This window comes from Mchenga conophoros, linkage group LG18 (assembly GCF_057382185.1).
Source record: "Mchenga conophoros isolate Kocher_MC1m ecotype Shallow Benthic linkage group LG18, M_conophoros_male_GT1.1, whole genome shotgun sequence".
Taxonomy (NCBI): Eukaryota; Metazoa; Chordata; class Actinopteri; order Cichliformes; family Cichlidae; genus Mchenga; species Mchenga conophoros.
This window is the reverse complement of record NC_140543.1, coordinates 19,101,711-19,129,434: the sequence shown is the minus strand read 5'-3', so window position 1 is coordinate 19,129,434 and position 27,724 is coordinate 19,101,711. Positions and strand designations below refer to the sequence as shown.

At 41.8% G+C, this 27,724-nt stretch overlaps 1 protein-coding gene across 4 annotated transcripts; it reads left to right on the top strand.

Moving 5' to 3' along the window:
• On the top strand, window positions 1-25,363 carry LOC146553590 (5'-AMP-activated protein kinase subunit gamma-1-like). 4 transcript variants are annotated; one of them, XR_014889584.1, is made up of 16 exons: window positions 1-358; window positions 1,630-1,695; window positions 3,336-3,591; window positions 12,431-12,657; window positions 14,920-14,971; window positions 17,173-17,279; window positions 18,893-18,974; window positions 19,516-19,574; window positions 19,658-19,703; window positions 20,935-20,989; window positions 21,096-21,222; window positions 21,612-21,777; window positions 21,881-21,918; window positions 22,009-22,155; window positions 22,245-22,428; window positions 23,445-25,363. XR_014889584.1 is itself a non-coding variant. In XM_085255355.1 (16 exons), the coding sequence occupies exons 1-16, from the start codon at window positions 275-277 to the stop codon at window positions 23,474-23,476; spliced, it is 1,638 nt and encodes a 545-aa protein (XP_085111481.1). In that variant the 5' UTR covers window positions 3-274; the 3' UTR covers window positions 23,477-25,363. The 4 variants fall into 4 exon arrangements, 3 of the variants coding, with proteins under 3 accessions (XP_085111481.1, XP_085111482.1, XP_085111483.1); XM_085255355.1 differs by having other exon boundaries at window positions 3-358; window positions 22,245-22,338; XM_085255356.1 differs by lacking the exon at window positions 1,630-1,695 and having other exon boundaries at window positions 4-358; window positions 22,245-22,338.
• The last annotated feature ends 2,361 nt before the right edge of the window (window positions 25,364-27,724 follow it).

Here is a 27,724-nt window from a genome sequence, read left to right as displayed (position 1 = left end):
ATAACACCTGTAAGCAGTCCTCGCTGTTGCACGCCTTCTAATTTTTTGTGAACATGTGTGTGCCCTGCCTCTCTCTTTTTTTTTTTACGGCCAAACCTACTTCCTGGTGGATGAGGCAGCTCCTCAGTGTTGTCGAGGCTAAAGGGAAGGTGGAGGCGGCTGTAGACGGTGTGCAGAAGCGATACAGCAGTTTTTATCCCAGTACACTTTTATTTTGTATTTTTATTTTTTAAGGTGTTGCGCGTTTGCAGGAAAAAACCCCCCAAAACAAAACATGGGAAGCACGGTGATGGAGTCCAGCAAGGGGAGCTCAAAGAAAATACCAAAGAAGAGGAGAAGTCTGCGGATTAACATGCCAGTAAGTCGGTGAAGTATCAAATAATTTGGCTTCTTACTGAGACTCTATGGTGGGGTGGGTGGGGTAAAAGGCTGTAACTTTGAGTGGGCTTTAGCCGATTTCGGTGCATCGCAGTCTGCGAGCGCACGCGACGCATAAGAGCGTGCGTGACTGACAGTTGTCTCTGAGTCAGGACTTGGTTAATCTGTCCTAATGGCATGTAAACGCTCCCTATAAACACTCAAAAACGTGTTTTGCCTCTTTGCATTGAGCATGTGCAGCAGTTCTACCTTTATTGTGATTGTAGCCACCTCCCATGTTAGGGCTGCAACTATTGTTTACATATCATGTTTACAAAAATTTGTTATTATGCCAATAATAATTGTGGGGAAAGAAAAATCCCAACACAGAGTCCCTGGTGAGATCCTGTTTTTCTAATACAAACCCAACATTATTCGGTCTACTCTGGCACAAAAACAGGCGATGACACTGCTGATCTAATACGGCCCTGATTTACAGTTTTCTCTGTTTATTAAACTGGGTAATAACTATTTGCAATTGTGTAATCATTTTCTGCACAAGCTCCACAAAGCCTAGTTGTTATTGCGGGAGGCTTTATAGCTTTATTGTACCTCATGTTTCAAAAACAATTTGGTCACTCTGTCCTGACAACTGCTTCTCTCCTGGTAGCATTTGTTTTTGCATGGATCCACTATCAGATCCAGTGTGCTGCATAATTTGCTCGAGAATAACAAATGGACAAGTGCAAAATTTCAGCTTTATAGGCTGGAAAAACCTTCCCAGTGTGGCGTAAACCTTATGAATGCAGCTCTGTTTCTGTGGTTAATGCTCAAGTGTTAGATGTTGGAGCTTTCCATCGCTATGTGAACTTCCCCATTCTAAAAAAAATCATGGTGGAAAGTCTATTACAGCTGCATAAAAAATAAAATAACAGTACAGCTCTGCAAACTCGCCTAGTTACGTCTGTGCAGTTAAAACTGCCTTTCTGCAGCAACATGCATGGCATCATCGGCCTGAAGTGTAATGTCAAAACCAGCCCACAGTATGGGGAAGAAGAGTTTTGCCTTTCATTGTCCTGCAGAAGTTTCCGCAGTGGCAACACATGTTTACCTTCTTTTTGAATGTCAGGCTAAGAGTCAAAAGCAGGTGGGGTTAACCTATTTTCACGTAAAAGCAGACAAAAGGACATAAAGTGTCAGTTTTATGTTTCTGTTGTGTTTCCGGGTGAAGTTTGCTTTATCCCTGATGCTCAGATCTCTCTTCATGTGCAGGATTTCGGGGCGTTTAATGCCCCTCAAGTGGAGACGAGTGGCTCAACCAAAAGCGGAGCCCACACGGTACATTTTGAAAGATTTTTGTGAAATGATTCATTCACCTGCCAACTGTTCTTTTTGTTTTCCTGAGCTTGCTTTTCTTGCCACGCATCTATCTGCTCATTAAATGTGAATTTGCAAGAGCAAAATATTAGACAAGGTCATCCTCTCCAATTCTGCCAACCCGCACTGGCTTACAGTAACATTACTCCCACAGTGTCCAGGCATAGCACCAGCACATACAGGAAATTGATTTTTCTAAAAGAAAGCAGTCTCTTCCTACTGTCTCCTCCAGTTGATTTGAATAGGAACCAACTAACCATCCACTGTTACCTCATATCAGCCAAGATGCATATTATCTCAGTAATATTTGCGTGGTGCAGGTAAAAACCTGCATCGCCTTGTGTTTTGTAGGAGCAGATCTGTATCCACGCTAAACCCTGATAGCTGGTTCACTTGCCTTAACAGGCTCTTGCACAATGAAAGGGTGAGATTTGTTGGCAAACAACAAAGATGGGTGTGTGCTCTCAGATAGTTAGGGGATTGGTTTGAATAAAAATGTGTTTGTGGAGCAGGACCAGCCCTTAGCGTACGGCAAAACGGAGCTTCTTCTTGATTTCTTCTTCTTTTTGAGTTCTAGTATTAATATCAGACATCTTTTTTATGTCCCATTAGACCCCAGTGTTTATTTTCTTTTTCTCTCCACAACATGCAGTTTATCTGTTTCGGTGGGAGTAATTATTCTCCACAGACTGTTACTGCAACACCCCTGTTGCATTTAACTGTTTTCAGTAATAACAGCCCCTGAGCCGGAGATCCCTGCATAATCAAAAGCTTCACTGTATGGCGAGCCCACAAACGGTTAAAAGATTTGTTGTTGGCACATCCAGAGCAGGCAGCCGTCAGCGGTGGGAGGAGGCCCTCTCTGTCTCCAGCTAGATTGGCTGCCATCTCTCGTGTTTTGTTTTGGTATGGGCACAGCAAAGAGAGAAGGATTTCTCCATCTGTTTACACGATATCGACCTTGCAAAGGCACACTCATAAACACAGAAGGCCCAACTGAAAAATATTGTTACCGCAGTTTTAAGTAAGAGGAGTGCTGATCGTCTGATAGTGGATGTTATGGTGTCCTTACTGATTTGTCATATCACGTGGCGCTCCTCCGAACTGCATACCATGGCAACATAACAGAAAGACAGGTTTTGCACGATAAGGCACAGTTCTTTGTAGAAAAACAAATATCTATGCGCTCATGCATCACTTGTTTTTTTTCCCTGGTTGTTAGAATGTGTACTGATCAGTATTTTTAGTCTTTATAGTGTCTTTTACCACAACTGTAGTGTGATTGCACATGTGCCTTATTGCAGCTTGCATATGAAACTTCTCATACTGCTCTTTAGGAGACACCATTAACTGTCACAAAGCGACCAACTATACAAAACTTGTTTTGTTTTGTTTTTTAAAAAGGAGAAGTGACCAAAGAAGTGCAATCAGCAGCTGTCATTTCACAATAAATCTCTTCACTACTTTTGCTTTTTTCAGTACAGCCCCTTGCTTTGCACTGCACTTGCTGTTTCTCATAACAGTGGCTACACGCTTAAACGTAAACCATGCAATTGCAAATGTGCATAAATAAATAAATCTGCTTTCTTATTATCTCTCAGGGAGAGCGACTCATTCGTTCAGCCAGCCCCATCAAAGGAGGTTCTGCCAAGAGCCCGGACGTCACCACACTGCCTCTGTGTCCCCAGTCTGCTCCAGTTCAATCAAAGCCAAATTCAAGTTCTCCCAAAAGTATCTTCCCTTATCCCTCCCATCAGAACTCCCCTAAGTCCCCTCGTCGACTGAGCTTCAGCGGTATCTTCCGGTCGTCCGGTTCTCCCTCTTCGAGCATCAAACTCTTTTCCAGAACCAGGAGAGGTAAGTAGAAATGCAAACACTGCACTGCCTGCAACCTGCTTGTTGCACTGCAGTGTTCATGAATCCATTGTTGGAATCTTTGTTTTAATAGTTTTAAGAATGCATGGAAGAAACTTGTGCAAATATTTGAAGTCCTCTTTTAAAGCAGAGTTCTAAGAGGAAGACGCTTGTAAAGGAAGTAAGACACAATAGATGAAACTGTCATTTCAAAGATTATTTGGTTTTCCTGCTGTACGTACATGAGGTAAAAACCCCCACACAGGAACCAAGGCGTCTGCATTTTCAGTTCATCAGTTCAGATATCAGATATCTGACAATGTCGGTTCACCTCAGGACAAAGTTCAATCAGGTGAGGTGCAGAGAACAATATTTATTTTGTCACACCAGAGAACGGCACACAAAACGGTGCGCTCCTTTTGATACCCGACTGGTTTCAGAGAACCTTTAATTCTCACAATTGCAGATCTAGTCTCTCTCCTATAGATAAATAAGAAATAAACCAAAATAACAAGAAATTTAAAAAGAAAAACACCTGTATAAATTAGACACTCATTCACCGAACCACTCCCACTACCCCTCCCTGTATCTCCTTTTATCAGCTTCCATATTTTGTAGCAATAAGGAAGTGGAGTTTTTGGTTTTCTCTGAGTAGAAAGAGAAAAAGTAACTTCTTTGTTTTGTGCCGCTCTGCAGCCAACAAGGTCACGAGTCTTGTCAGACAGATGGCCGTCGCTTGAGTGCAGACAGACATTCTTCATAATCTCCTCTCAGATGTTAACAACTTTCTCTAGGAAAAGGAAATGGTTGGCTTTGTTTATTATCAGAATTAAGTTATCATCTCTCGCCCCCCCCCACCAGCATTAAGCCGTGCAGGCAGTTTGTTATTAGGTTTCAAGCTCGGCATCCTTGGAGTTTGGAGTCCAGCCACAGTACGCGCATTAAAAAACTCACGAGCTGCATAATGGTAATACTGGTATGCACAAATTAGTAGAAATGAGACTGGGCAGAACAAGGTCTCATTTTATGAAGACCAGATTTAACTGGCACGTCTTTAGCTCTTGTGTCTCCATTTTTTTTGGTAGTTGGTCATTACATAAATAAAAAAAAAAAAAAAAAAACCCACCCTGCCTACATGGAAACAGCCCTGTTGGAAGCAAGCATCAAACAGCTAAAAGGATGAGTCATTGATTTTTTGGCTTGTGCAAGTACCCATTCTTCTCTGTTTCCTCGCAAAGGGTCAGTTTGGCAGAGCTGCTGGAATAGCTCTGTTAGAGCCCAGACTGTAAAAGCCAGTGTGCTCAGTTTCCTCTGGAGATTGTTATGGATAGTAACGGGGACCAAAACACACCCCAACTGCTCCATCCCTCCCATCCCAGTTGCTGGTGATTAGTAGTGTAAGATGTGGTCTGAGGCAAAACACGCTTCCTGCTCACTAATGATGTGGCTTTAGATTATTGGTGACTAATAGCGACAGAGTATTTATAACTAAATATAAAGTCACTGAGTGGGCACTTGATCTGTTCACTTTTTTTTTGGAGTCAGATGTTTTTGTAGTAACCCCAGTTTTGCCACAAGGGTGCACTGAAGGCCTAGTTTGTCTTGATTTGACTTTCAAACTAGTTCTAATGAACCTTTGTAGTCACCTCTTTTATTAACATATTTGCAAGGAAACGAGTATTTTTGCAGACGTTTGTGTGGTCTCGATCATTTACATATATCATTCATCAGGATGCAGGTTTTCATGTTTAGGTGCACTTGCTGCAAATATGACTAGAATGCTTCCTCTTTCCCCGCTGGTCTAAATATGTGTTTTCACGTCGCCTGGACATTGTCAGTCTCTCGCTGCTCAAGGCAAGTGTAGCGCTTTCATAGCCTTATCTGGAAGTGACCAGACTCTCAGGAGCTCCTCACACAGCCATGCAGAGGTTTTTTTTTTCCACCCCTCTCACTCTCTCTGTTGCTACTGTGGGCTGCTTGTTGTCGGTAAATAAAGGAAGTAGGGAGTTTCTAAATTCATAAAATGCAGGCCTTACAAGGGCACAATGACTTTATAAAGTCACAGATGAGATCAAAGGACTTTAAGTGCTTTATGGCTTTCACACTTAACTAGCTTCAAACTGGCTTGAAATGAGTGATTTTCTCTCGGTTTCTCAGTGGAATGACAGCTTTAGTGGCTTTATTCAGTGACTGTTAGGTGATAATCACTGATATCTGAAATTCATATCAGCCATTGACCCACTGAGCAGATTGGAACACTTGCATAACATGTTAATTGAGATCTGTGCTGGGCATGCTTCAGCTAATGTGGGCAGCAAAGAGGCGGCCATCTGTTAAGGGTAGGAAAGGGTATTGAATGGAAGCTTTCTGATCAGCTGACAGAAGATGGGATGTCCCCCTGCTGTCATCTGATGGGGGCAGGCCTCAGCAATCTTAAATGTCAGGCACCCGAAAATTACAACTGCCTCCACAAATGCCAGTGGTGCGTATCCTCCAGCTCTTTGGTGATGTCGAACTGCAGATTTAGAAGAATTTTAAATGAAGGAGACGTTTATGCAAGGGAACCTTGAGGTTGCGTTATCCCCACTCTCTGTTACATTGTGTTAAGACGGAGTGAAACAGATGTTCCTGTGCTGAATTTACTCTGCGAGCAGAGGGAGGGCAGTGGCAGACGGGAGGCGGGGAGATGTGCAGCTTGAGCCAATCGGTGGGGTTTCCTTTCCAGACTGGCCTCCTTTTACAGGCTGCTGACACCAGTGCTATATTAAAGTAACATCACCCACAGCTGCACCTGACAAGTCACAGCACTGACACTCCTGAGAGCAGGGGGAAATGCGCTGAAGTCTGGCCACACTTGCAATTTGCATCACTCGCAAATGGGAACATTTCTTTGCTGAGGCTCGGTGGAATTCACAGCTTTTCTACTCTCTTCTATCGAGTGTTAGACCTGCTTGCTGCTGGCTCTGTGGTTTGTAGAGTAGCTTGTACTCAGCACCCGCTGTGATTGTCTGTTTCTGTTCAGAACTAGAGAGGTACCTCCAAAAAAACAAATGCAATGTGGAACTTGACAGAACAGCTGAGGTTTGTTTTTCTCGCATAGTTATATTTTTTACCCTCTCACTGAAGGCATCCAGCTTCCAGAGGACCAACTCCTCCCTAAAAGACACCTTCAAACACAGGCGGCTGGATTTTTTTTTTTTTTTTTTTTAACCTTTACGATTTTGTTTATCTAGCAAATGGAGTGACTCTTACCTGGGGCAGTTTATGGGGCTCTTTTTGTGATGCGGATGGTCATGGTCAAATTTAGCTTAGAGCCCACCACCCACTGTGTTCCATGAAGAGGTTTGGCAGCTTGAGGAGAAGCAAGAAACGGAAGGAGCAAGATGGGCTAGGCGGGAGGCATCAGTCCGAGGCGTCCTACCTGTCTGGTAATGTGTAGAAAGACATTCAAAACAATTTCCTCTAACATTTAATTTGCTTATTATTTAGTAATTTAAAGTCAGAAAATAGTGAAAAAGAACCATTAGGATTTTTGCTGGCCAACAGCCCAAAACCCAAACCCATAACCTCATAAATGAGATACTGCAGTAAAGAGCGCTCCTGTGTATAAATATGGCTATCAGCAGGGTGATGTGATATGAAAGTAGTAGTTTAACCTCATTGTCAGGCTAAAATGGTAAATCAGTGCTGGACAAACAGAGCTGTGCTCATTACCTCAGAATATTGGCTCCTGGGTCGCTTTGCCCTAAAATGTTGTATAAATTCCTTTTTCATGGATTTTGTCCATGCTATCAACTTACAACTTTAAATGCATGAATAAATGTCTCAATAAATATACTTAACATTGACCGTTCAGGTTATTCTCGTCATAGCAAATTATATTAAATAAGAGCAGCTTTCTTTTTTTCTTAGTCTATATATGTATGTGTGGTTATTAAGTGTAATTTCATGTGGCCATTAGAGCTTCTTTTAGTGGCTGGTTTCATGGCTGATCTCTGGTTTCACAAAAGCATACCATGCATTCGTGCTAAATAACTGGACACAGGTCAGTGGTACTAAAGTTATGCAGGAGGGTCTGACGTGGAGTCAGCACTTAGTGATCGCTTGGCTAAATTCATATACATGCACGTACTGCATTGTGCTTGATTCACACTGTCTGTCTTTGCTAATTTAGCGATTAAGGTGTGTGTTTTAGTTGTTTCATGTCTTAAAGGAGACCCATTATACTCATGTCCAGTTCCATGAACTCTACTAAAGTATGTCTGCAAAACGTAGTGTTTAAAACGTGTCTTATTTCCCTTTAGCTAGCAATGTGAAGTCTCTCGGTTTCATTCACTACCTATGTTCATCTTCCCTTTAAACCAGCTTGGTTCTCATTGGCTACACTGCAAAACAGAAGATTACATCAGCAGGTCGGTGGGTCTTTTGTGCTCACTGCCAAAATCTGTGTACAGATTAAAGAGGAGAAAAAACTTTAAATAATAAGGAAGTCTGCTTTAAGATGAAAATGCAAAAGTTATATGTATTTATTTTATTGTGATCCTGTCATTATGTCATAACGAAGCAATTTATAGGCACTCAGCCTGATGTAGCATCGCTTCATTGTCCTTATTTCTGTCCCATTTCCAAAGGGAGTTCAGAGTAGCTGCTCCATTTGGAGTGTTTCATTAAAATAGTCAGGAAGTATTTCAGCTTAAAGCTTAAGCAGAGATAATCAGAACACACCGAGCTGAATCGTTTAACACATCTCCTTACATGTGGGTGAATCATTTACATTTATGTACATCATTCAGGTTTTCACGATTGAACGCAAGCCGTGGAAAACGAGAAGTAATAGAGATGCCAAACGAAAATACCAGATCACCATTGGAGATGTAATGCAGTTTTTGTGATGTGTTTAGTTCGTGTTAGTAAAGCACTGAGGGTCATTTTTGTGGTGTTCAAGTGGCGCTTTATCGCAAACTTCACAGCTCCTGATTTAGAGCCAGTCTGACCTCGGCTGAGTAGACGAGAGGAGCAGAGTCCTCTGTCGTAATGACTCATGTCCATATGTGGCTGTATGAAGTTCACTGTGGGCACTGTGGGCCTCAGCCTGACCCATAGGTCCTTTGACGCCGAGCATCTACACTGCGTAAACCATGTCGCTTATATTAGTCACCGCACCCTTAAGGAGGTAGACACCTGCGTGTAAAAATTCTTGTCAGAGCCAATTAGATACCAGTTTGCTACTCGGTAATGCTGTGTACATGAGTTTCTACTGTCAGTAGTACACTTGAGATTTTGCTAACCTATCGAAGACCCCAATTGTCAAATTCTTCTTGTTCCTAGAAAATTATTTAAACCCTCATTGGTGATTGGTGTCATGACTGCAAATCCCTACCATCTCTACAAGCTACACCTTATACTTTTACTTGTCTAAAGGCTGCAGAGCCATGTTGTTTTTTGGAATAAAACTGTTCTTCAAGAACTGAATTCTCTATCAGTTAGTCTGATAACTGAGTTGACAGGCTGACAAGAGGTTAAAAATCAGAAAATAGTGAAAAATGTCATCGGGATTTTATAAATCACAAGAATATGGCTTTGCATTTCTCTTTTTCGTCTGACTTGCAAACCCAAAACTGTTAAATTTATTATGATATAAAACAAACAAAGAGCATATTCGCATAATTTAGATGCTGGAACGAAATCCTGTTTGGTATTTGTGCTTGAAAATACACTAATCAACAAATTAGGGTGTTACTGTGATAAGGAATTGGCACTTTCATTATCAGGTTAAAGAGAGATGATAAATTACTGCTGCTTTTATCTCCCTGCACACATAGATTTTCACTTTTAGATGTAATAATAAAAAAAAAAACCTGTTAGATGGACTGCTTGCAGCAAGGCATCCATTTCCTGTTTCCTGGGTTTGGGCTAGCTGCCCCTTATTAACTGGGCTAAAGAGAAGGCTCCCAACCCCGCTGTTATCTGCTCCTGTGGAATGTGCCACAACAGCGTGGCTAAAATAAGAAGGCTACACAGCGGAAGCAGGGCACATCAGAGAGGCCACGCCAACTAAATGTCAAGAGATAGTGTGGAGTGCGCTTGGACAGGCCGAGCAAAAATGTTTGCTTGAAACACTGAGCCTCCTTTAAGAAAAGATATCTTATAACTTGAGTTAATCATTACCAGTATTAGTTTTTGATTATGAGGCATGTAATTACTGTTTTTTTTGTTTTGTTTTTTTAACAGGTAAAGTAACAAATCCACACCGACGCCAATACACAGACTTTAAAGCTGACTCATTTGGAAATACAGCTTACTAAGTTTACAGTGGTCATGCTTTATTTCCTAGGAATATTTAAATATAAATACTGACTAATGCTGATGCTTGCTTGAGACCGACTGTCAGTAATAACCGTTCTGGATGTCCCGTGCTGTAGGCCTTGTAATCTGAACCGTTTGCTCCACATCATGCATGTCACTCATTGTCTGGCCTCAGAAATATGTCACTGGGATGAGGCCAGTGCAGCGTGAGTGTCGCATGTCACCCTGCGTAAGATCGTGGGCGCCTGATGTGAAAAGCGTGTATGGTGTCTGTCATGTGACACACACCTACAATCTGACACTTCACCGGGAGGAGCTGCGTCACGGACAGCTGACTCTCACAGTGGAGTTATGTTTAATGTGGCTGCTTATGTTGTAATTGGCGTGGTTATGCTCGAGGGACACAAAGAACAAAAGAAAGACCTTCTTTTCTCCAGTTACACTCCTGACACTTTATTAGGTACATCACGCAAATACTAAGCTGGCCCTCTTTTTTTTTTGTCTTCAAAACTAATCCAAGAAAATATTTTGGTTCATATTAACGTGATAGCGCCACCGAGTTGGTCCTGTCATTCCACCGCATCCCGAAGGTGCTTCATCAGATTGAGATCTGGTGACTGTGGAGGCCGTTTGAGTACAGTGAACTCATTGTCATGTTCAAGAAAACAGTTTAAGATGATCTGAGCTTCGTGACATGGTGCGTTATCCTGATAGAAGCAGTCTTCAGAAGATGGGTACACTATAGCTGTAAAGGGATGACCATAGACCTGCTGTTTTCAGCAGTCAGCAGCTGTCAGGTCTCTGCAGTCATGTTGAAGAACATGTCACAGGTTTAATTACAGTTTAGATTCGGTGGTTATAGAGACACAGCCACTTAATTAATGAACTTGAATATACCTCATGAAAGTCTATGACTTATGAGTCAGTATCATTTATATTTAAAGTGTGGCGTAAACATAGGAGTAAAGAAAATTACATTTTCAGTGTACGTGAACAAAAATCGTATTAAAATAGCATTAAATAGCTTTCAAATCCATTTTTATTCTACTTCTGCTTGTGTTTTAATCTGATTAGTTTCAGACATTCACATTTAATTATAACGACATGCATCAAATTCAGCGTTAATGAGTTTCCAATCCAAAGATGAGTAACAGGAGCTCAGCTTTTGGACTCAGGATTCAAGCCTGATTCCCTCTCAGCACAGCAGACCTGGAGTGTGTCTGACTTAAAGTGAGGACGGGGAAATGTTAACACCAAATACCAAGACACTAACCAGGCTGAGTTTCAGATGGACTAACAAAAACAAAAGACTTTATGCACCCGCACAGGTGTTTCCACTTCTTGCTAATTAGACTTCAGCTAGACTGTAATTACATCCCACACAGTCCCGAGAGGACGTCTAACACGACGGAAGAAGTGAAACCCACAAACACCACCGTGGTCTTTTGTTTGTTTGTAAATGGATAATTCAGGCAATTCTATCTTAGTACCATCCATTTTCTTCTAATTCAGGGACTTGGGATGGGATCTGCAGCCTATCTCAGCAATCAGAGGTGGGGTACACCCTGGACAGGTTGTACACACACGGACAAACCCCACTAAGTGCATATCTTTGGACTGTGGGTGAAGACAAAGAATGTACAAACTCCACACAGATGATGGATTTGAACCCAGGACCTTCCTATTATGAGGCAACAGTGCTAACCATACAATTTAAATGTTTTATGGTTATAATATTTACAATGATGAATAGTGTTCTCTTTTTTTCCCCCACTGTGACCCACATTAGATCAACTGGTATTTAAATTGTGCTTTTCTAGTCTTAGTGACCACTCAAAGTGCTTTAGGCTACCAGTCATATTAAACCATATATTCATACTTTCAGCGCTTCAGCTTCCTCGCATCCATGGCCTATATAGAGTCTTTGGCCTGTGGGAAGAAGCTTGATTATTTGGAGGACGTGTATGCACAGGGAGAACATGGAGACTACTGCTCCACCATGCCACCCAGCGGGTGCAGAAACTCTTTTAAGCTTTTCTAGTTCAGTTACTCTTTATTTGATGTCATTGCTGCTTTTCAGGCATAAACTTGAAGATTTGCAGTTGAATCAGTGTCATATTTTTCTTTAATCTTCAACATGCTCCCACTTGTCTATTAAAGCTTGAATATGTTGCTAATTTCATGACTGAAGTCGATTTTACAGCTGTCTTTGAAATGTTGATTTTCTAGTGCTGTGTATCCCTGTGTAAAAAAAAAACAGGGCCACTAAAGCTTTATCTCAGTATCTGTGTTATTTCTCAGCTCATGGAAATCTCCTAGTTCAGATCGCTTTTGCTCCTCCGTTTATTGCCTATGACAGCGTTGACAGCATCTGCAGCAGCCACCACTGTAGCACCTCCTTCTCCAGCAGCAATGCTTATCATAGACGTCAATCAGCGCTGCGTCTCAGTGTTGCTGAAAGTGCGGTATGGATTGACATCCAGAGAAACAAGAGATAAGCTGAGATATCTATTTTGGACTCTGTATCTCTCTTCAGCCTCTGGACTCTCTACACCACCCCACACCCCAACCCAGGCATCCAGCCAACCAGTGTTCACCCAGGAGGCCCAGCAGAGCGGCCCCAGCCCTGAACGCCCGGAGCAAAGCTCTCGCTCTCGTTCCCTTTCCACACCTCCGGACACAGGACAGCGCCTCAGCCTCCCTTCTGCTAAACCCCCAATCCCTTCATCGAGCCCCGTGCCACCTTATTCTACCTCACAACAAGTGAGTCAAAAAAGATAAAAAATCTATTTTAAGAATTTATCTTTGACCCAGGGCAATTCAGCCAATGCCTGTGAGCTTTAACTCTTAAAAGAGTGGAAGTTAGAGTGAGTCTTTCAGATGGTTTGCTGCACATTCCTGCACCAAAATAAACAAAACATAAGCCAGACTTCATGTACAGCATCTCAAAACTCCAGATACAGATCAATGATGCTATAACTATGCAAGGTGGAAGTTTTTGGAGAGAGCGCTACAAGTTCACAGGCATTGACTGAACTGTCTCAGGGATCAGGAATTAACTGCATGAAATATGTGTGTTTAGGTCAACAACAAGGCTACTGAGCCATATCCTCCTTCCTTGCAGGTAAACTAATTTTTGCACCGGTTCAGTGTTGGCAACAAAAAAAGACTCCATGGGAAGCTGATAACTATTTTTTTCCCTTTGTGCCTGAATAACAGTGGCTTGCATGTCTCCCATCTATGAGTCATGCTTTGTTTACTCAGAGTCATGAGTTTATCTGCAAAGTGGTGTACAGAAGGCAGAGATGCAAATCCTTTTAATTCAGGTTCGCTTTTCCTCAAGCCTTGCTCTTGCGTCAGCAGGACTTTGTTTGTACCATAAGCTCTGAGCTGCTCTAGCTGCAGAGGAGAGGGTGTAAACATTGTCTTGACATAACTCAAACAGCTTTCAGTGTCAGCTAAGCCGCTGCATAATTGACTGTAACCGGAAAAACAGCTGAGAACAAGTTCAGTCTTTGTCACAAGACTTTTCACTGAAGGTTTATTTGGATTCTGACAGCCTGTGTCTGGATTTTATACCAGATTTCTTTGAGCTAGAGAGGAATTACTCCATCGCTCACTGTGCTGCTTTAATGAATAATTATCCGAAGACCCGTCTACTTTGAGTGATTGTGGATTCTGTGGAACGATGGTAAATCAATATTTCATCACCAGTGTTGTATACGGTTGGTATTAACACCCAGGGACACACGATTGTGGTTGGAGGGCGATGAGCCGGTGCGGGTCAGCTCCTCTGCACTTCCTCTGTCATACCTTAAGGGAGACTTGGAAAATAAACTGAAGTTGTTGCAGTTTACATTTTGGCCAGAAGTGATTAAATTCATAGATCCGCGCTTGTCTGCTTCTCCGTAGTTCTCCTTTATCCCAAAAGCGGTGCCTACTGCGATGCCGCAACCAGAGATTTATGAAAGTGCAGGGGTAGTTCTTTTTTTTTTTTTTTTGGACAAGAGAAGCGCTGTGTCACCGTTGCAGGGCAACACCAGGGGGGAAGGGGGTGGGGGCTGTTGAACATCCACGAGTAGGCATGCGGATGCTCTCCCGTTGTGCTGCAGTGGCTTCTTGTGAATATGTGCTTGCAAATTAGGAGCCAGGGGAAATCGGGTATCAACAAGCGCACTTTGAGTATGCAAATATCTCAGCATGACACAGCATATTTTCGGCTGGCTACTGCACTGTGCTGTCAGGGAGAGGGAGTCAGCACAATCTGCATGCCATATTCTCGGGCTCCTACTACAAGGACCCCAAAGAGTTGCTTTAGTTCAGCCATGTGTCTCGTTATGTCTGAAGAAATTATCTCTGTGGATGCGACAAAGGAATCCCCAGCTTCTTGCTGCTAAGCAACACAAGGGATTTCCTTATATGGCGAAGCACCCAGGTTGCGCTGCACGGAGGGGTGTGTCCTGAGCGCACGGTGCTTCCTGCTTTCTATCTGTACCCCCGCCGACTCCCCCCCACACTCTTCGTGCCAGCGACTGTTATTGTGGTGAGTTTAGCAGATTGAGGTTTAACAATGAATTGAGCCGATTCGTTGCAGCTGGATTACTGCTCACGCGTCTGTGCAGTGGCTGTATGAACAGCGTTGGTTTCCTCCGCTGCAGCAAATGGATCAGGACTGTTCCACTGCGAGTTTTTAAGGGGGGGTGTGCGCGTGTGTGAGAAGTCTAATATTGTGCCGCTAAAGTTGTACCTCCTCTGCGCGAGGGTTCTTATCGCGTTACCTGCGTATATTTAGCGGACCTGTTGTAGGTTTACGTAATCGGTACAGCGACAGGATCGCACGTTGCGGTTTAGTAGTTTTGGTTGTTATGCGCACCGCGTTCGGTGCGATCACAGTCTCCTGGGGCCGCTGGGGAAAAAGTCGGCGTCGCTGCTGCGCTCTCACAATTTACAGCAAAGTTTTTGTGTGTGTGCTGTGGGGACTTGCTGCGCTCTTCACGGCGAACTTGTGTCTTTGCTCTCTCCTAGGTCTACAGTTTATTCGAAGGCATGCTGGAGAAACTTGATCTAGACGATGATGGTAAGTTACCAATTGCAATATTTGCTGATCTAGTGCTCACCTTTTCCTGTGTGTGTGTTTGTGCGCGTGCGCGCGCGCTATCTTCACCTCAATCAGTCCTGGCTCGGTATAATGAGGGTGAAGATGATCAAGACGTGTTGCCAGATTCAGGTGAATGTACCACGTTTAAAAAAAAAAAAAAAAAAAAAAAAAAAAAACTGCCCCCCCCCCGTTCGCAGTGCGCTGTGTGCGGCGCGTGTGTAGACCTGTTCACAGAGGGCCAGCTATTCATCCGAATTGTGTCAGTACCACCCTGCTGATTGCCCCCACAGACTGCTTTCTACCGGTGTGCTCTCAAAACGCGCGCGCGCGCGCGCGTGTGTGTGTGTGTGTGTGTGTGTGTGTGTGTGTGTGTGTGTGTGTGTTATTTGCCTCCCGTCTCCTTGTCGTCACTGTTTTAAATGCTGAGTGTTGCGGCAGGGTTGACGAATCAATGCGCATACATTTGCCCAAGAGACCATATTATAACCAATACAGACTGCTGGGTGCCAATGTATTGGGGTAATCAAAGGAGACACACACACTCTTCACAGCATGTAGGGGAGGGTTTTAATTGGTGTGCTAACTATGTCATCTCCTTGAAATATAAAACGAATATTTATCGAAATGTTAATGAAAGCTCCTAAACCAACTTAAAATAAAATAAAGACATTTAAATTGACCTTAAGCAACTGAAATAATTTCCACGATTTTACACGATGCATTAAATCACTTATGAGCTTTTACTTGAACCTATCTGTGAATTTTCTGTCACGGCAACATGTTGCAAGGATGTTATCTCCTGCAGTACTTTCCTGTCCATGTTTTCCCACTGTTTGTGTACTTCTATGTTTAAAGCGTAATTATCTCTAAGATGGAGCACTAAAGTGGCTGTAAGTGGTTCAGTCCCGTAATGGTTAGTGTGTGTGGTGTTGTTTCCAAGCTCTCGTTTTATACTCCCTGTGAGATTTCCCCCTTCCTCTGTACGGAAATTAAAATATTACTTCTGTAGTTATCTTCTAAATATTTACTATTAGCTGACAGTGCTGGAGGAGGTTTTAAAACCGTTAGCTCTAAAACCCAATGAAAGCACCTCATTACAAATAAAATCATATCACTGGCAAATTGTGATTAAGAATTTTAAAAAAAATTGTTCTGCAGAAAAAGTTCCCCGTGAGTGTTATATGGATATTTTAAATACTGTAGATTAATTTGAACACAAAGTAACTTATAGTCTGTAGAATCACATGTTTGTAATGTAGCTGTACTGTAGGACCACAAATCTTGAAATAACTGGTTCAGAAACACAGACATGCCTCCTGGTATTGAGTTCAGAGTCTGAAGACTCTCCCAAGTGACGTAGGACAAAATAAAGGATGCACTCTGAACAGGTCAGCAGTCTGTTGCAGAGTACATTAAATATATTTTTTTTAAAAAATGAAGGTGATGTCTTAGCTAAATATCTGGTTAAACTTTATTTGGTCCCCCCCCAACTGATATTATACTGAAGGTGGTGGTGGTATCTGCACCACCAGACATTGTAAGAGCTGACGTTTGGTCTCCATTATCAGGACTTTCTTTAATAAGGTGCTAAATGAGTTATTAAAGACTATTTTACATAACACTTTGACCTCCTCTAGATTACACATGTTGACCCTGTTGGTTAGTAAGAGAAAACTTGTATTACGCTGATGAATCAGAGAAACCGTTTACTTGGGGTTGCTAGCTCTGTTTCTACACAAAATACAGCACCCTATGCAGAGCCAGCTTGCCTGAGATTTATCCACAATGTGCAAGTGCAGACAACTAGAAGCAGCTGTTGGTCTCCGAGCTTGACAAGCTCAGTCCATTTTTAACAGGACACGAAATAACTATGAAATCTAGACGCAACAGTTTTCAGTGAAACCAGATGTAAGCGGAGTTGCGCCTGTTTCCAGAGACAATTGTGGCCACAAGATGGCGCTAATGTAAAGGATGGATGTAAACTGGCACGTGAGCAGCTTTATGACAGAATGTTGTATTGATATGAAAGGAGAGATTGCTTTCACTTTACTATGTTTTAAATGATGCCAATTTTTAGATTTTACTAAACGAGCACAGCTTGCTTTGCTTTTTTGATAGAATGACACTGGTCTGGAAGTGTTTTCACACTGGTTTTATTTATTTTTTGTTTTGTTTCGCAGCTGCTGAACCCGAGAGTGATATTTACATGCGCTTTATGAAATCCCACAAGTGCTATGACATCGTCCCCACAAGCTCCAAGTTGGTTGTGTTTGACACAGCACTCCAAGTAAGCACAATAATATGCTCTGTCCTTTTGACTGCAGACAAAGCTGTTATGACTTTTTGTTGTTGTTGTTGTTGTTGTTGTTTGGTTTAAAAACCGAAGCAGGCACTCAGGCTAAGTTAATGTTCAATAAACTAAGCTGAAGTATTTTACCTCTCAGCAGTTTCTGTGAAGTGGCTGATCAAACTGTCATAAAGCTGTTAAACACTAATCCTCGAAAGTCTTTGATGCGTAGATCTTTAACTACTAAATGCACTAAGGCAATGGGTTAATAATCCTTATCTAAAACCAAGGAAAACTAATGTCATTGAGAGGTACACTACACAAGAGATTTTGAGTACTGTTCTACTTAACATGACAATAAGACTGCAATTCAGGATTAATTTTCATGTATCTAATCTAGTCTGTGAAATACTTGGATAGCTCTTCATGTCATATTAAAATGTTGTGGTTTTGACAAAAAACACTACAAGACCTAAAAGAAAACCTATACACTTCATTAGGTACACCTGTTCAACGATTAATGCAAATATCTAATCACTCAATCATATGCCAGCATCTCAGTGCGTTTAGGTATATAGACATGATCAAGGTGACCTGTTGAAGTTATGCATCAGAAAGGGGAAGACGGATGACTTTAATGACTCTGAAGGTGACATGGTGGTTGGTGACAGATGAACTGGTCTGAGTATTTCAGAAGCTGATCTCCTGGAATTTTCCCACACAACCGTCTCTAGAGTTTAGAGAGACTGGTCTGGAAAAAAATAAAATATCCAATGAGAAGCAGTTCTCTGGGTCAAAATGGCTTATTCATGTCAGGTCAGAGGAAAATGGGCAGACTGCTTTAAGCTGATAGAGAAGGTAACAAAAATAACCACTCGCTACGTAAAATGTAAGAAAAGCATCTCTGAGCACCACGGGTTGAACCTTGAAGCAGAATGCCACACCAGGTGCCTGTTGGATAAGAACAGAGGCTAAAATGTGTGTGGGATCACCAAAACTGGACAGTAGATGGGAAAAATGTTGTCTGGTCTGATGAGCCTTATTTTCTGCTGCAAAATTACAATTCTAGTATCAAAGTGTGGCGTAAACAAGATGAAGTTCAGGCTGCTGTGGTGTAATGGTCTGGAGACATTTTCTTGGCACACTTTAAGCCCCTCAGTAACAATTGAGTGCTTAAACAACACAGAGTACCTGATTATTATTGCTGACCATGTCCATCTTTATGGTCATCTTTATGACCACAGTGTACCATCTTCTATTACCTGCTTCCAGCATCATGTCACAAAACTCAAATTATCTCAAAACTTGTATCTTGAACTTGATTGTTCAAGAAACGCGTTCACTGCATTCAAGTAGCCTCTACAGTCACCATATTTCAGTCAAGCCGAGCACCTTTGAGATGTGGTGGAACAGGAGATTTACATCGTAGATGTGCAGCTGACAAAATTACTGGGCAATGTTTCCAGCAGATCCAACCCAGTACTATGAAGGTGTAACTAATAAAATAGCCGGTAAAGGTGTATCGGTTTATGATAGGCGTTAACTCCTAAGAGTTCACAGAATAATAAACAGAACAGTCACCACCTGCAATCAATTCAACGTTTCTTTGGCAGGTTAAGAAAGCCTTTTTTGCCCTGGTAGCCAACGGTGTGCGGGCTGCTCCACTATGGGACACAGAGAAGCAAAGCTTTGTGGGTAAGAAACTTGACAAATACCCCTTTCTTATTGTTCACTAAATAAAATACAGTTTATTGAAGGACCTGCTATTTTTATTTGGGTTTTTTTTTTTTTTTTTTTGACATTTAAAAAGCTTCCCCATCAAAGATGCAGTCAATTGTGGTCTGTATTCGACTTTTACACATTTTACCGTGTGAGTATAAGTTCAAGAGTTTAAGTTCTTGTAATAGAGTTGTATAATAAGCTATAAAATGCAGAAGAAATCCTGTATTAAGAATTTAGATGAGAAAAAGAAAATGAGAAAAACATCTCTGTAAACTTCTGTCACTACAGTGGTGTCAAAAGGCAGAGCAGAGGTGAATTGGATTTGCTGTGCTTTACTGAAACGACTTGTGATGAATAATGAATGCAGAGTCAGTGTGAGAATAAAGCTGTGGTGTGCTGTTTAGACCACGCCCTTATAAGCGCTGTCTCTACCCAGCTGCACGCAGGCTTGGCTCTGTGTTGTTATTCATTATTTCAATGTGATTTTTTTTTTTAATGCCTGTTTTCATTGCAGGAATGCTGACAATCACAGATTTCATCATCATACTACACAGATACTATAAGTCACCGATGGTAGGTGCAGGTCACAGCTAAGGCGTGTGAGATTTACCCCTCGTTCCACCAAGACGTACAGTTTTCTTTTGGTTCTCTTTCAGGTGCAAATTTATGAACTAGAGGAACATAAGCTCGAGACGTGGAGAGGTAAGTGCTTGTTCTCCTGTGGTGCATGGATATTGTAAGGGTTTCTTTCATTTTTACCAAAAAAAAGAAAAGTGTGAAAATGAATAAATACCTGACTTGGACTGAGGCTGAAGGAATGCTGTTTGTCTGTTTGGGAGTGTGGAAAGGATTAAAAAAGAAAAGTCAGTGTGATACACGAGAAAATTCCACCTGACCCAAAACTATTTGTACTTGTTTGTATCCAATGACACGCTGATAATAAAAATGAAACCCCATTAGACCAAATGATTCCTTAATGGATAAGACAAATGATGTCAAACTTTCCACTAGAAAGAATAACATACAGTCATGTGAATGCAAAGGTTTTCACAGGACTCTGTGCAGTCATGTGGAAAAACTAAGTACACCCTTACTGTGTACACAGGAATTAAGAGTAGCAGCTGGGTGCTGATAATGAAATGCTCTTTATTAATTGATGATCAGTAATTTTGATCACCTCTGTAAAAGCAGATTTGCTTTTACTGGTCTGGAGCATTCAGGTGTGTGTTAAAACAGTGCTACATTGGCCCATTGGCAAAATGTCCCCATGGTCAGACTGCACAGTGCTCAGAGAAAATGCCAAAAACCAGGCACTCAGACTCGGGTTTTTGAGAACTCTGCGAGCCTCGAGTAGCATGTTAAAGTTCATCACGGTACAATTAGAAAATGACTGAACACTTATTACTTGTTTGGAAGGGTTGCCAGAAGTCACGCATGAAGGCCAGCGGTCCAATAGCTAAAGCTGGGTCATGCAACAGGAAGTGTTCCCAAACACAGCTGCAAATCTGCAACAGAATGTCTGAAAAAGTGCAAGAATAAAGGTGTTGCAATGATTCAAAGTCCAGCCCTCATCCTTATTGAAGTGCTGTGGCAGTTAAAAGAGCTACGAGTACCCACAAACGTCAATTAACTCAAACCGACGTTATAAAAAGAAAGTGCTCCAAAATTCCTCCCCAACAATGTGAGAGACTGATAAAGCCATAGAGAAAATAATTACTTCAAGTTGTTAAGGCTAAAGGCGGTTCCACAAGCTGGTGAATTATGGGGTGTATTGCATAAAATCCTGTGAAAGGTGTTTTTTCATTTGACTGTATGAAAAACACTGAGCAAATAATTAAATTCTTGTTTGTTTTTTCTTTTAAATATATGGATGCATATATTGTCTGTGTAGAAGTGATTGTAAGCCACCATTGTTTTGTTTCCTGCCTTGCAGAGGTTTACCTTCAAGCAACATTCAAACCTCTGGTGAACATATCACCAGATGCAAGGTATGTTTTCAGAAGGAATAAAATGTGTAATGTCTCGTTACGTATTTGTGAGTGAGAGGATTTTTTATTTTTTATTTTTTGCAACTAACGTCTGCTGTGCTTGCAGCCTATTTGACGCCGTCTACACTCTCATCAAAAACAAAATTCACCGGCTGCCTGTCATCGACCCCGTTACAGGGAATGCACTTTATATTCTCACACACAAGAGGATCCTCAAGTTCCTCCAGCTCTTTGTGAGTCCAACCCATCAGCTTGCATTAGCATGCATAAGATCAACGTGGTTTATTGATTTTTTTTTTTAAATTTATATAGGTACAAATGTGTATTATGAACTTTAGATGGGCTTTTAAACTACATACATGATTCAATAAGAAACAAACCTTTTTTTTTCTTTTTTTAAATTTGTTTTAAGCATGAAAAAATCAGAACAACATATAGAGCAATACAGGGCACAAACTGATTAAGATTATGCAGGCTGGAGACCTTCAAGGTGCTTTCTCTAGTCTTCTCTCACTTTCACTTAATTGGCTCCCCCTAGTGGTCAACTTTTTAAAAGGAAGAAATTGGATGAATTGTTTTGACGTCTTCCTGCCTCTTCACTACGAGTGTTTGTGTGCCTCAGATGTGTGAGATGCCAAAGCCAGCTTTTATGAAACAGACTCTTGGCGAGCTGGGCATCGGAACATACCACGACATTGCTTTCATCCACCCAGACACACCCATCATCAAAGCACTCAACATCTTTGTGGAGCGGCGAGTGTCTGCTTTGCCTGTGGTGGATGACTCCGGTGAGACCACAAACTTCAATACTGGCATCGTGTACCTTTTTATCAACGCAACCTAATCAACTTTATACTGATTAGATTTTTTTTTTTGTTCCTTTTCTTACAGGCAAAGTTGTGGATATTTACTCCAAGTTTGATGTGATTGTAAGTTTAAACATACCGCATTTTTTGCTTTATCAAATACTTGGGGCATACTGTTGTTTGGTTGTTTGTTGATTGTGTTGTTGTGTGTAGAACTTGGCTGCTGAGAAGACGTACAACAATCTGGACATTTCAGTGACCCAGGCTCTGAAACATCGCTCTCAGTACTTCGAAGGAGTTATGAAGTGCCATAAAATGGAAACGATGGAGACCATTGTGGACAGAATAGTCAAAGCTGAAGTAAGACACAGAGACGCTGGATTCAGTTCCTCAGGCGTAGCCCCACTGCTGATTTCCAGCTCACCTGTAACTGTGCGTTATTGCTCCAGGTGCATCGGTTGGTGGTGGTGGATGAGCGCTCCAGTATCGAGGGCATCGTTTCCCTGTCAGACATCCTTCAGGCGCTGGTGCTCAGTCCTGCAGGTATAGATGCTCAGCATTGCTAGCGTCAACTCCCCCTCTGCCCTGGACCTTGAGCTCTCTCTCCCCACCTGCCCTCTAACCCTGCCAGAGGTAGGAAACATGCCTGTTTGGCTTGCAGCTGACTATCACCTGTAGCTGGCTATGAAGAGGCATGGTGGCCATTTGTCCGGTGTCCTGTTTGTCCTGCTGGCTGCAGCATTGTGCAGCAGTGTTGTGTGGATTTTTGTGTTTGGACAGAATGCATAGATGAAAAAACTTGCAGCCGGTTCTTGAGTAAAATTAAAAGTAAATGAGAGTTTGGTGGTTTTCAGTATACAGTGGCTTTTGTTTAGAAACAAGGAATAATGTGTAAGTAGGATAAAGGGAACCTCTGTTAACAAGGATGAGTCCACGTTAGTATCGCACTGGAATTCATTGTACACGTGCAGTACTTCAGTTTTGCAAAGGGCTTTCCACTGCGGTCCAAATGTTTGCTCCCTCCAGACACTTTAATGAACTATGTATGCTCTGCTTTGCTGATGTTTGGCTTGTTTGGCCTGCAGCAAGCTCTACATTTAGTATTGATGTGCTTGAAAGAAACTAACATGCTTGCACAGTTATTATTTAATTTTTTGTGTGTGGTTTGTTCAGATTATAACCCCATCAGATAAGAGATGGTGCAAAGTACTTGAAAGAAAACGCAGCACACAGGCCTTTGTCACCTCATGAATTCTGTTTTTTAACCCAGCTCTTATTGACGTCTCTCAAGCCGTTTCGGGTTCTTCCTGAGTCTAAACAAAGTCTAGCGGGGCAGTTGTGGAGAGTTTTAAGGAGAATAAAAAAATGTTGTTTTGATAAAACAGGAAGTTCAGTTGGCGGGATGTTGTAACAGCAGGCAGACTTGTGCTCACACACCTGCTTTTATTGACCTTGGTGTGTAACTGCAGTTACACAGAAATGGTTGTTAAAATTCCAGTCATTGGTGTCGAGCCTAATTCCAAAAATCAAAAAGAATATAAGGATCAAATTAAAGTTTAAACTCTGCTCCTGTCTCTACTGCAATATTTATATTTACTTTCCCTGTTAATTCATAACTTTTTCTCCCCCTTCTTTCTTCTGCTCCCCAGATACCTGTAAGGAGGAGAACGCGACTGAATAAGATGTGGATGTATCAGCTTAAGTGGAGATGTGGTGGGAGTAATTAAATTGAAACATTAAGGTAGGGAGTGTAAGGCTGAGTGGAGCCAGGCTGAAGGTCCCAGATACCCCTGAAACCAATGCACTAATAAAGGCTTGGAACCCAAAGAGCTAGACTGCTGAGTGAAGTGGACTTCTGCACTGAAGATTGGATTTTCTTTTCTTTCTCTCCTGAATTTCTTCTTTGTTTGTTTTGTTTTGTTTTTTAACACTGATCAGATATGCATATGTTAAGGGTGTAGACACTGATCAGCTGCAACATTAGAACCACTGATGGGCGGAGTAAATATTGAGTCCAGTGTGTTCTAATTGTGTTTTGGGTTCTGACATTTATGAGGTACATAACATTCCTTGCTTGATGATTCTGCTAAAACAAGACTGATTAGACTCTAAATTAGAAGAAACGAGAATAGGTCATAGAAAAAGTGTTTGAACGTTTTTAAAAATCGGAGTTTTCTGCATGTTATTGCAGAAAACTCGGGGGAAAAAAAGTGCCAAAGATGCTCATGAGTTGTGTACAGATGCCTCAGATTAGTGGAAAGGGGCTATAGCCATCCACCAACCACCTGAACCAGCCCATCTCTGACACCCAAGGCAAAAATCCTCAGGAACACTTCAGTAAACTGCTTCCAAACTTCCCAGATCCCAATCTAATCAGTCATCCCTGGGGAGCACAGGTATGACCTGATCCACCAGGGGTTTGCCCTCATTGTATGATACCAGATAGAACAGGACACCCAAGGGTCCTGTCTCCATTCTCAATACACTACAGCAGGTTTGGTGGTGTGACGGAGACCTGCCAACAGTATTGGGACGGTGGTTCTTATGTTGTGGCTGATTCTTGTTAACACAGATAAACTCCATTACGGTCTCTTTCTGGGGAAAGTTTGGAAACGTCAACACGGGTTCTGGTGGGTTTGGGATTCAGCGTTTCGGGTTGTGTAGTTACAATCATGCTGCTGTCATCACAAGTTTAAGTCATGTAGGAAGGCGAGCGTTAACTGGTAGCAAAACCACACGTCACCTGCAATGTGGCCACTTGACGCCATTAATTGCCAGTGCCAATACAGACCTACTCAATGCCCAATATTTATTTGTGCCTTTATTTTCTTCTCTCCACAGAAATGTATGTTGTAAAATGGGTGCAATGATGAGTATGAATGTGTAATATCGAAGCAGAGTGCAAATTGTACCTGCTTCTTCAAAGGTGTGCATTAACTTGGTTGGTTTGGGGGCGGCATAAATTTAAAACTGTGCCAGAAGCGTCAAGAAGTTCTGTTAAATCTTATTCTTGAAAGAAAATCCTAAATCATGCTGGCGCTGTTACGCAGTGCTCAGAGGGAGGATGCACGCTTCTGTCAGCCAGGAGTGCTTTAAGTCACAAGTGATCAATAAGAGTTAAGTATGGGTTTTTATAATGGTAACACCTGGTTCGGGAAAAAGCCTTTTTTAAATATTTGAAAAGGCCCTTTTTCTCCCCTCCTTCCCATTTATTTTCAGTAGTTTTGAATCTTCAAATCAGTCTGGTTATCTCAGCTGTAGCTCGACAGGACTCATCTCCATCTTCGAGTGTAAATAGGATCGTTTTGGGGAAATGTGTCACAGAAAGCTTTATTTTTATGAACACTGACGTGTTTGAAGAGAGACTGCAGGTTTCATGTTATTTTTGTAAATACATTGTGGCAATATGTGTAGGTCAGAGAAACTTTGTAACGGATCAACATGTACTGTAAATGTGCAAGCATGAGAAACTACACTTCAGCAGTATGAATGTTGTTTTTTTTTCTTTTGTTTTCTTTTACTTTTTCTATTTTTCTGGCTGCAGAAAAATAAAGAGACACTGAATGTACTGTAAGCCATGTTTTTCTTTTTTTGAGGGGGGTGGGGGTTTTCATGCATGTTAGGGGTAAAAAGTAAGATCAAACTTACTAGGCTCCACGACGTGAACTCTCACAAGACGTATTGATCCTGGAGCGGTCGATATTGAAGCTCAACTCAGCTGTATTTTTATAGCATTTTTCATGCGCACATTTCTAGTGCTTCCTCTAGAAAATTTAATAATGCAAAAAATGTAAGCTTAAAAATGCTAACATCAAAATGAGACAGCGGTAAGTAAATAAATACAAACTTTCAGCACCAAAAAATGGTAAAATGTTAAAAATGCACCAATAAAACCGGATTTTAAAAAATGTATTTAGTAGGCTTTGAATGTAATTACAGGAACTGAAGAAATACAGTTCAGTGTGAAAAATAAGTTGGACAAAAGTAATAAAATGGTGTAAAAATGCTTTTCATTAAATAGTTTGAGTCCTTGCATTCTGATTTAAAAAAAAAAAAAGAAAAGAAAAAGATTTTAATTATGTGTGTATTTAAATATATTTAGATTAGCAGTAAAACTTGCCCCTGAGAAAATGTGTGCGCTCCGATTTGGACACAGGCCTTTGGCACTATGCAAACACATGATCACCTGACCTCTCACACATTTCACAATAGACCGATGTTAGCTCTCAAAAACACTGTTGCAATAGTGTCCCAATTTTAACACCCACACCCCTCCAGTGAACCTAAACCCTGAAGTGCAGCATTCAAAGTTGGTGTGCTACACATGAGGACGATGCACTCGCCGGCCACCTTGGATTGCTTGGACCCCCTTTTTTGCCTTTATATGGCACAGATTCGACACAGTGCTGAAAAACATTCCTGTGAGACTTTGGTCAATACTGATATTATGACTGCATTCTCCGTGAAACCTAAAGATGATTGTGTTGGGGGAAAATCCTAGAAGATCAGCAGTTTCTGAAAGCAGCCCAACTGGCTCCCAACAAAGATGCCAAGCTCAAAGTCGCTGAAATCATCTTTCTTCCTCATTCTGATGCTCGGTTTGAACTTCAGCAGGGCTTTTTGATCACATCTACATGAATAAATGCATTGAGGTACTCTACTGTGTGTAGCGTTTACTTACTTGTACACTTTAAAGAAATAAGTAGTTAATAATATCAGTGTCTTGTTTCCTCCTTAAATGAGATTTAGATTCCTGTCTCAGATTATTTTTCCTCTTCTTCAGCAAATGTTTCACTGACCACAAACAGCTGAACTTCCCCAGTGCTGGAAGCTGTTGAGGTTCCAGCACTGGGGGCTTTTCTCTTTGTGGCACGCTGCCCTGAGGATATTTTAGAGCAGGGATAGGCAGCCATATGTGCCAGAGTGTGGCTGGAAAAGGATGACTCGTTTTAAAACACAATTTTAACACCCCAGCAGGTGGTGGTCCTCCCTGTATATGTGACCCACTTGGTAAAATCAGCTGCCATTTTTGTTGTAGATGAAGAAACTGTCTGCAGACACACATGTCACAAACCCACCGTTGCCTGTGTTGGAAGCTAGTTGAACATATGTGCTGCAGCCACAAGGTGACACTGTAGTACAAATCTCTGGCAGCACGAGGCTTCACGCCGTATTTCCACAGTTGATCCCATCCTGGTATGAACAGGACCTCCTCTGCCTCATTCAATATTTACATTCCAATAACAGATTAATGATTTCCACACTGTCTATTTTTATATATTTATTTTATTTATTTTTTTACCTCTTTTGAGGAAGTGGCTTGATTTCAGCAGGAAGTTTTAATGGTTGCCTCTAAATGAGGCAAAGGTATCATGTGTGGATCTGATGGACTTCCAAATGAAGGGTAAAGCTGGACCAGACTTAATCCAGACAATCTGCTTTGATCTCCCAATCTCCCCTGTGATATCCAGCTCTGTGAAAGCCTCCTTTACACCTTGTAGCCCTAAAGCAGAAGAGGCACAAGGGCTTCACCATCCTCCCCCTCCTCTTCTCACTGCCCATCTTTCTCCCCTTCTTTACACACACACACACACACACACACACACACACACACACACACACACACACACACACACACACATATTCACCATCCACACCCACACTGGACTCTCTTTTGAAAGTCTAGGACTTGATTTAAAATTCCTCTTCAGAGCATGTCATGCATTTTATATGCATGGCGAGTGGGAAAGAGAGAGGAGGGATTGTGGGGGTTTGTGAGGAGGTTCGGGGGATGATGGGGCGGGTGGGGGCATCCAACCCAAATGAACTTCCCTCCGCTGTTGCTTTCCTCAGGGATATATCTGTACACACCACCATCACCGCTCTCTTTTGCTCCTCGCCCCTCATTTTCTCGCGCCCACTCAACTCT

Coding starts and splice junctions, on each gene's coding strand:
- LOC146553590 (XM_085255355.1), top strand. CDS start 275: ATGGGAAGCACGGTGATGGAGTCCAGCAAGGGGAGCTCAAAGAAAATA. Junction 19,704..20,934: donor TAAGCTCGAGACGTGGAGAG/GTAAGTGCTTGT, acceptor CCTGCCTTGCAG/AGGTTTACCTTCAAGCAACA. Junction 21,919..22,008: donor ACTCCAAGTTTGATGTGATT/GTAAGTTTAAAC, acceptor TGTTGTGTGTAG/AACTTGGCTGCTGAGAAGAC.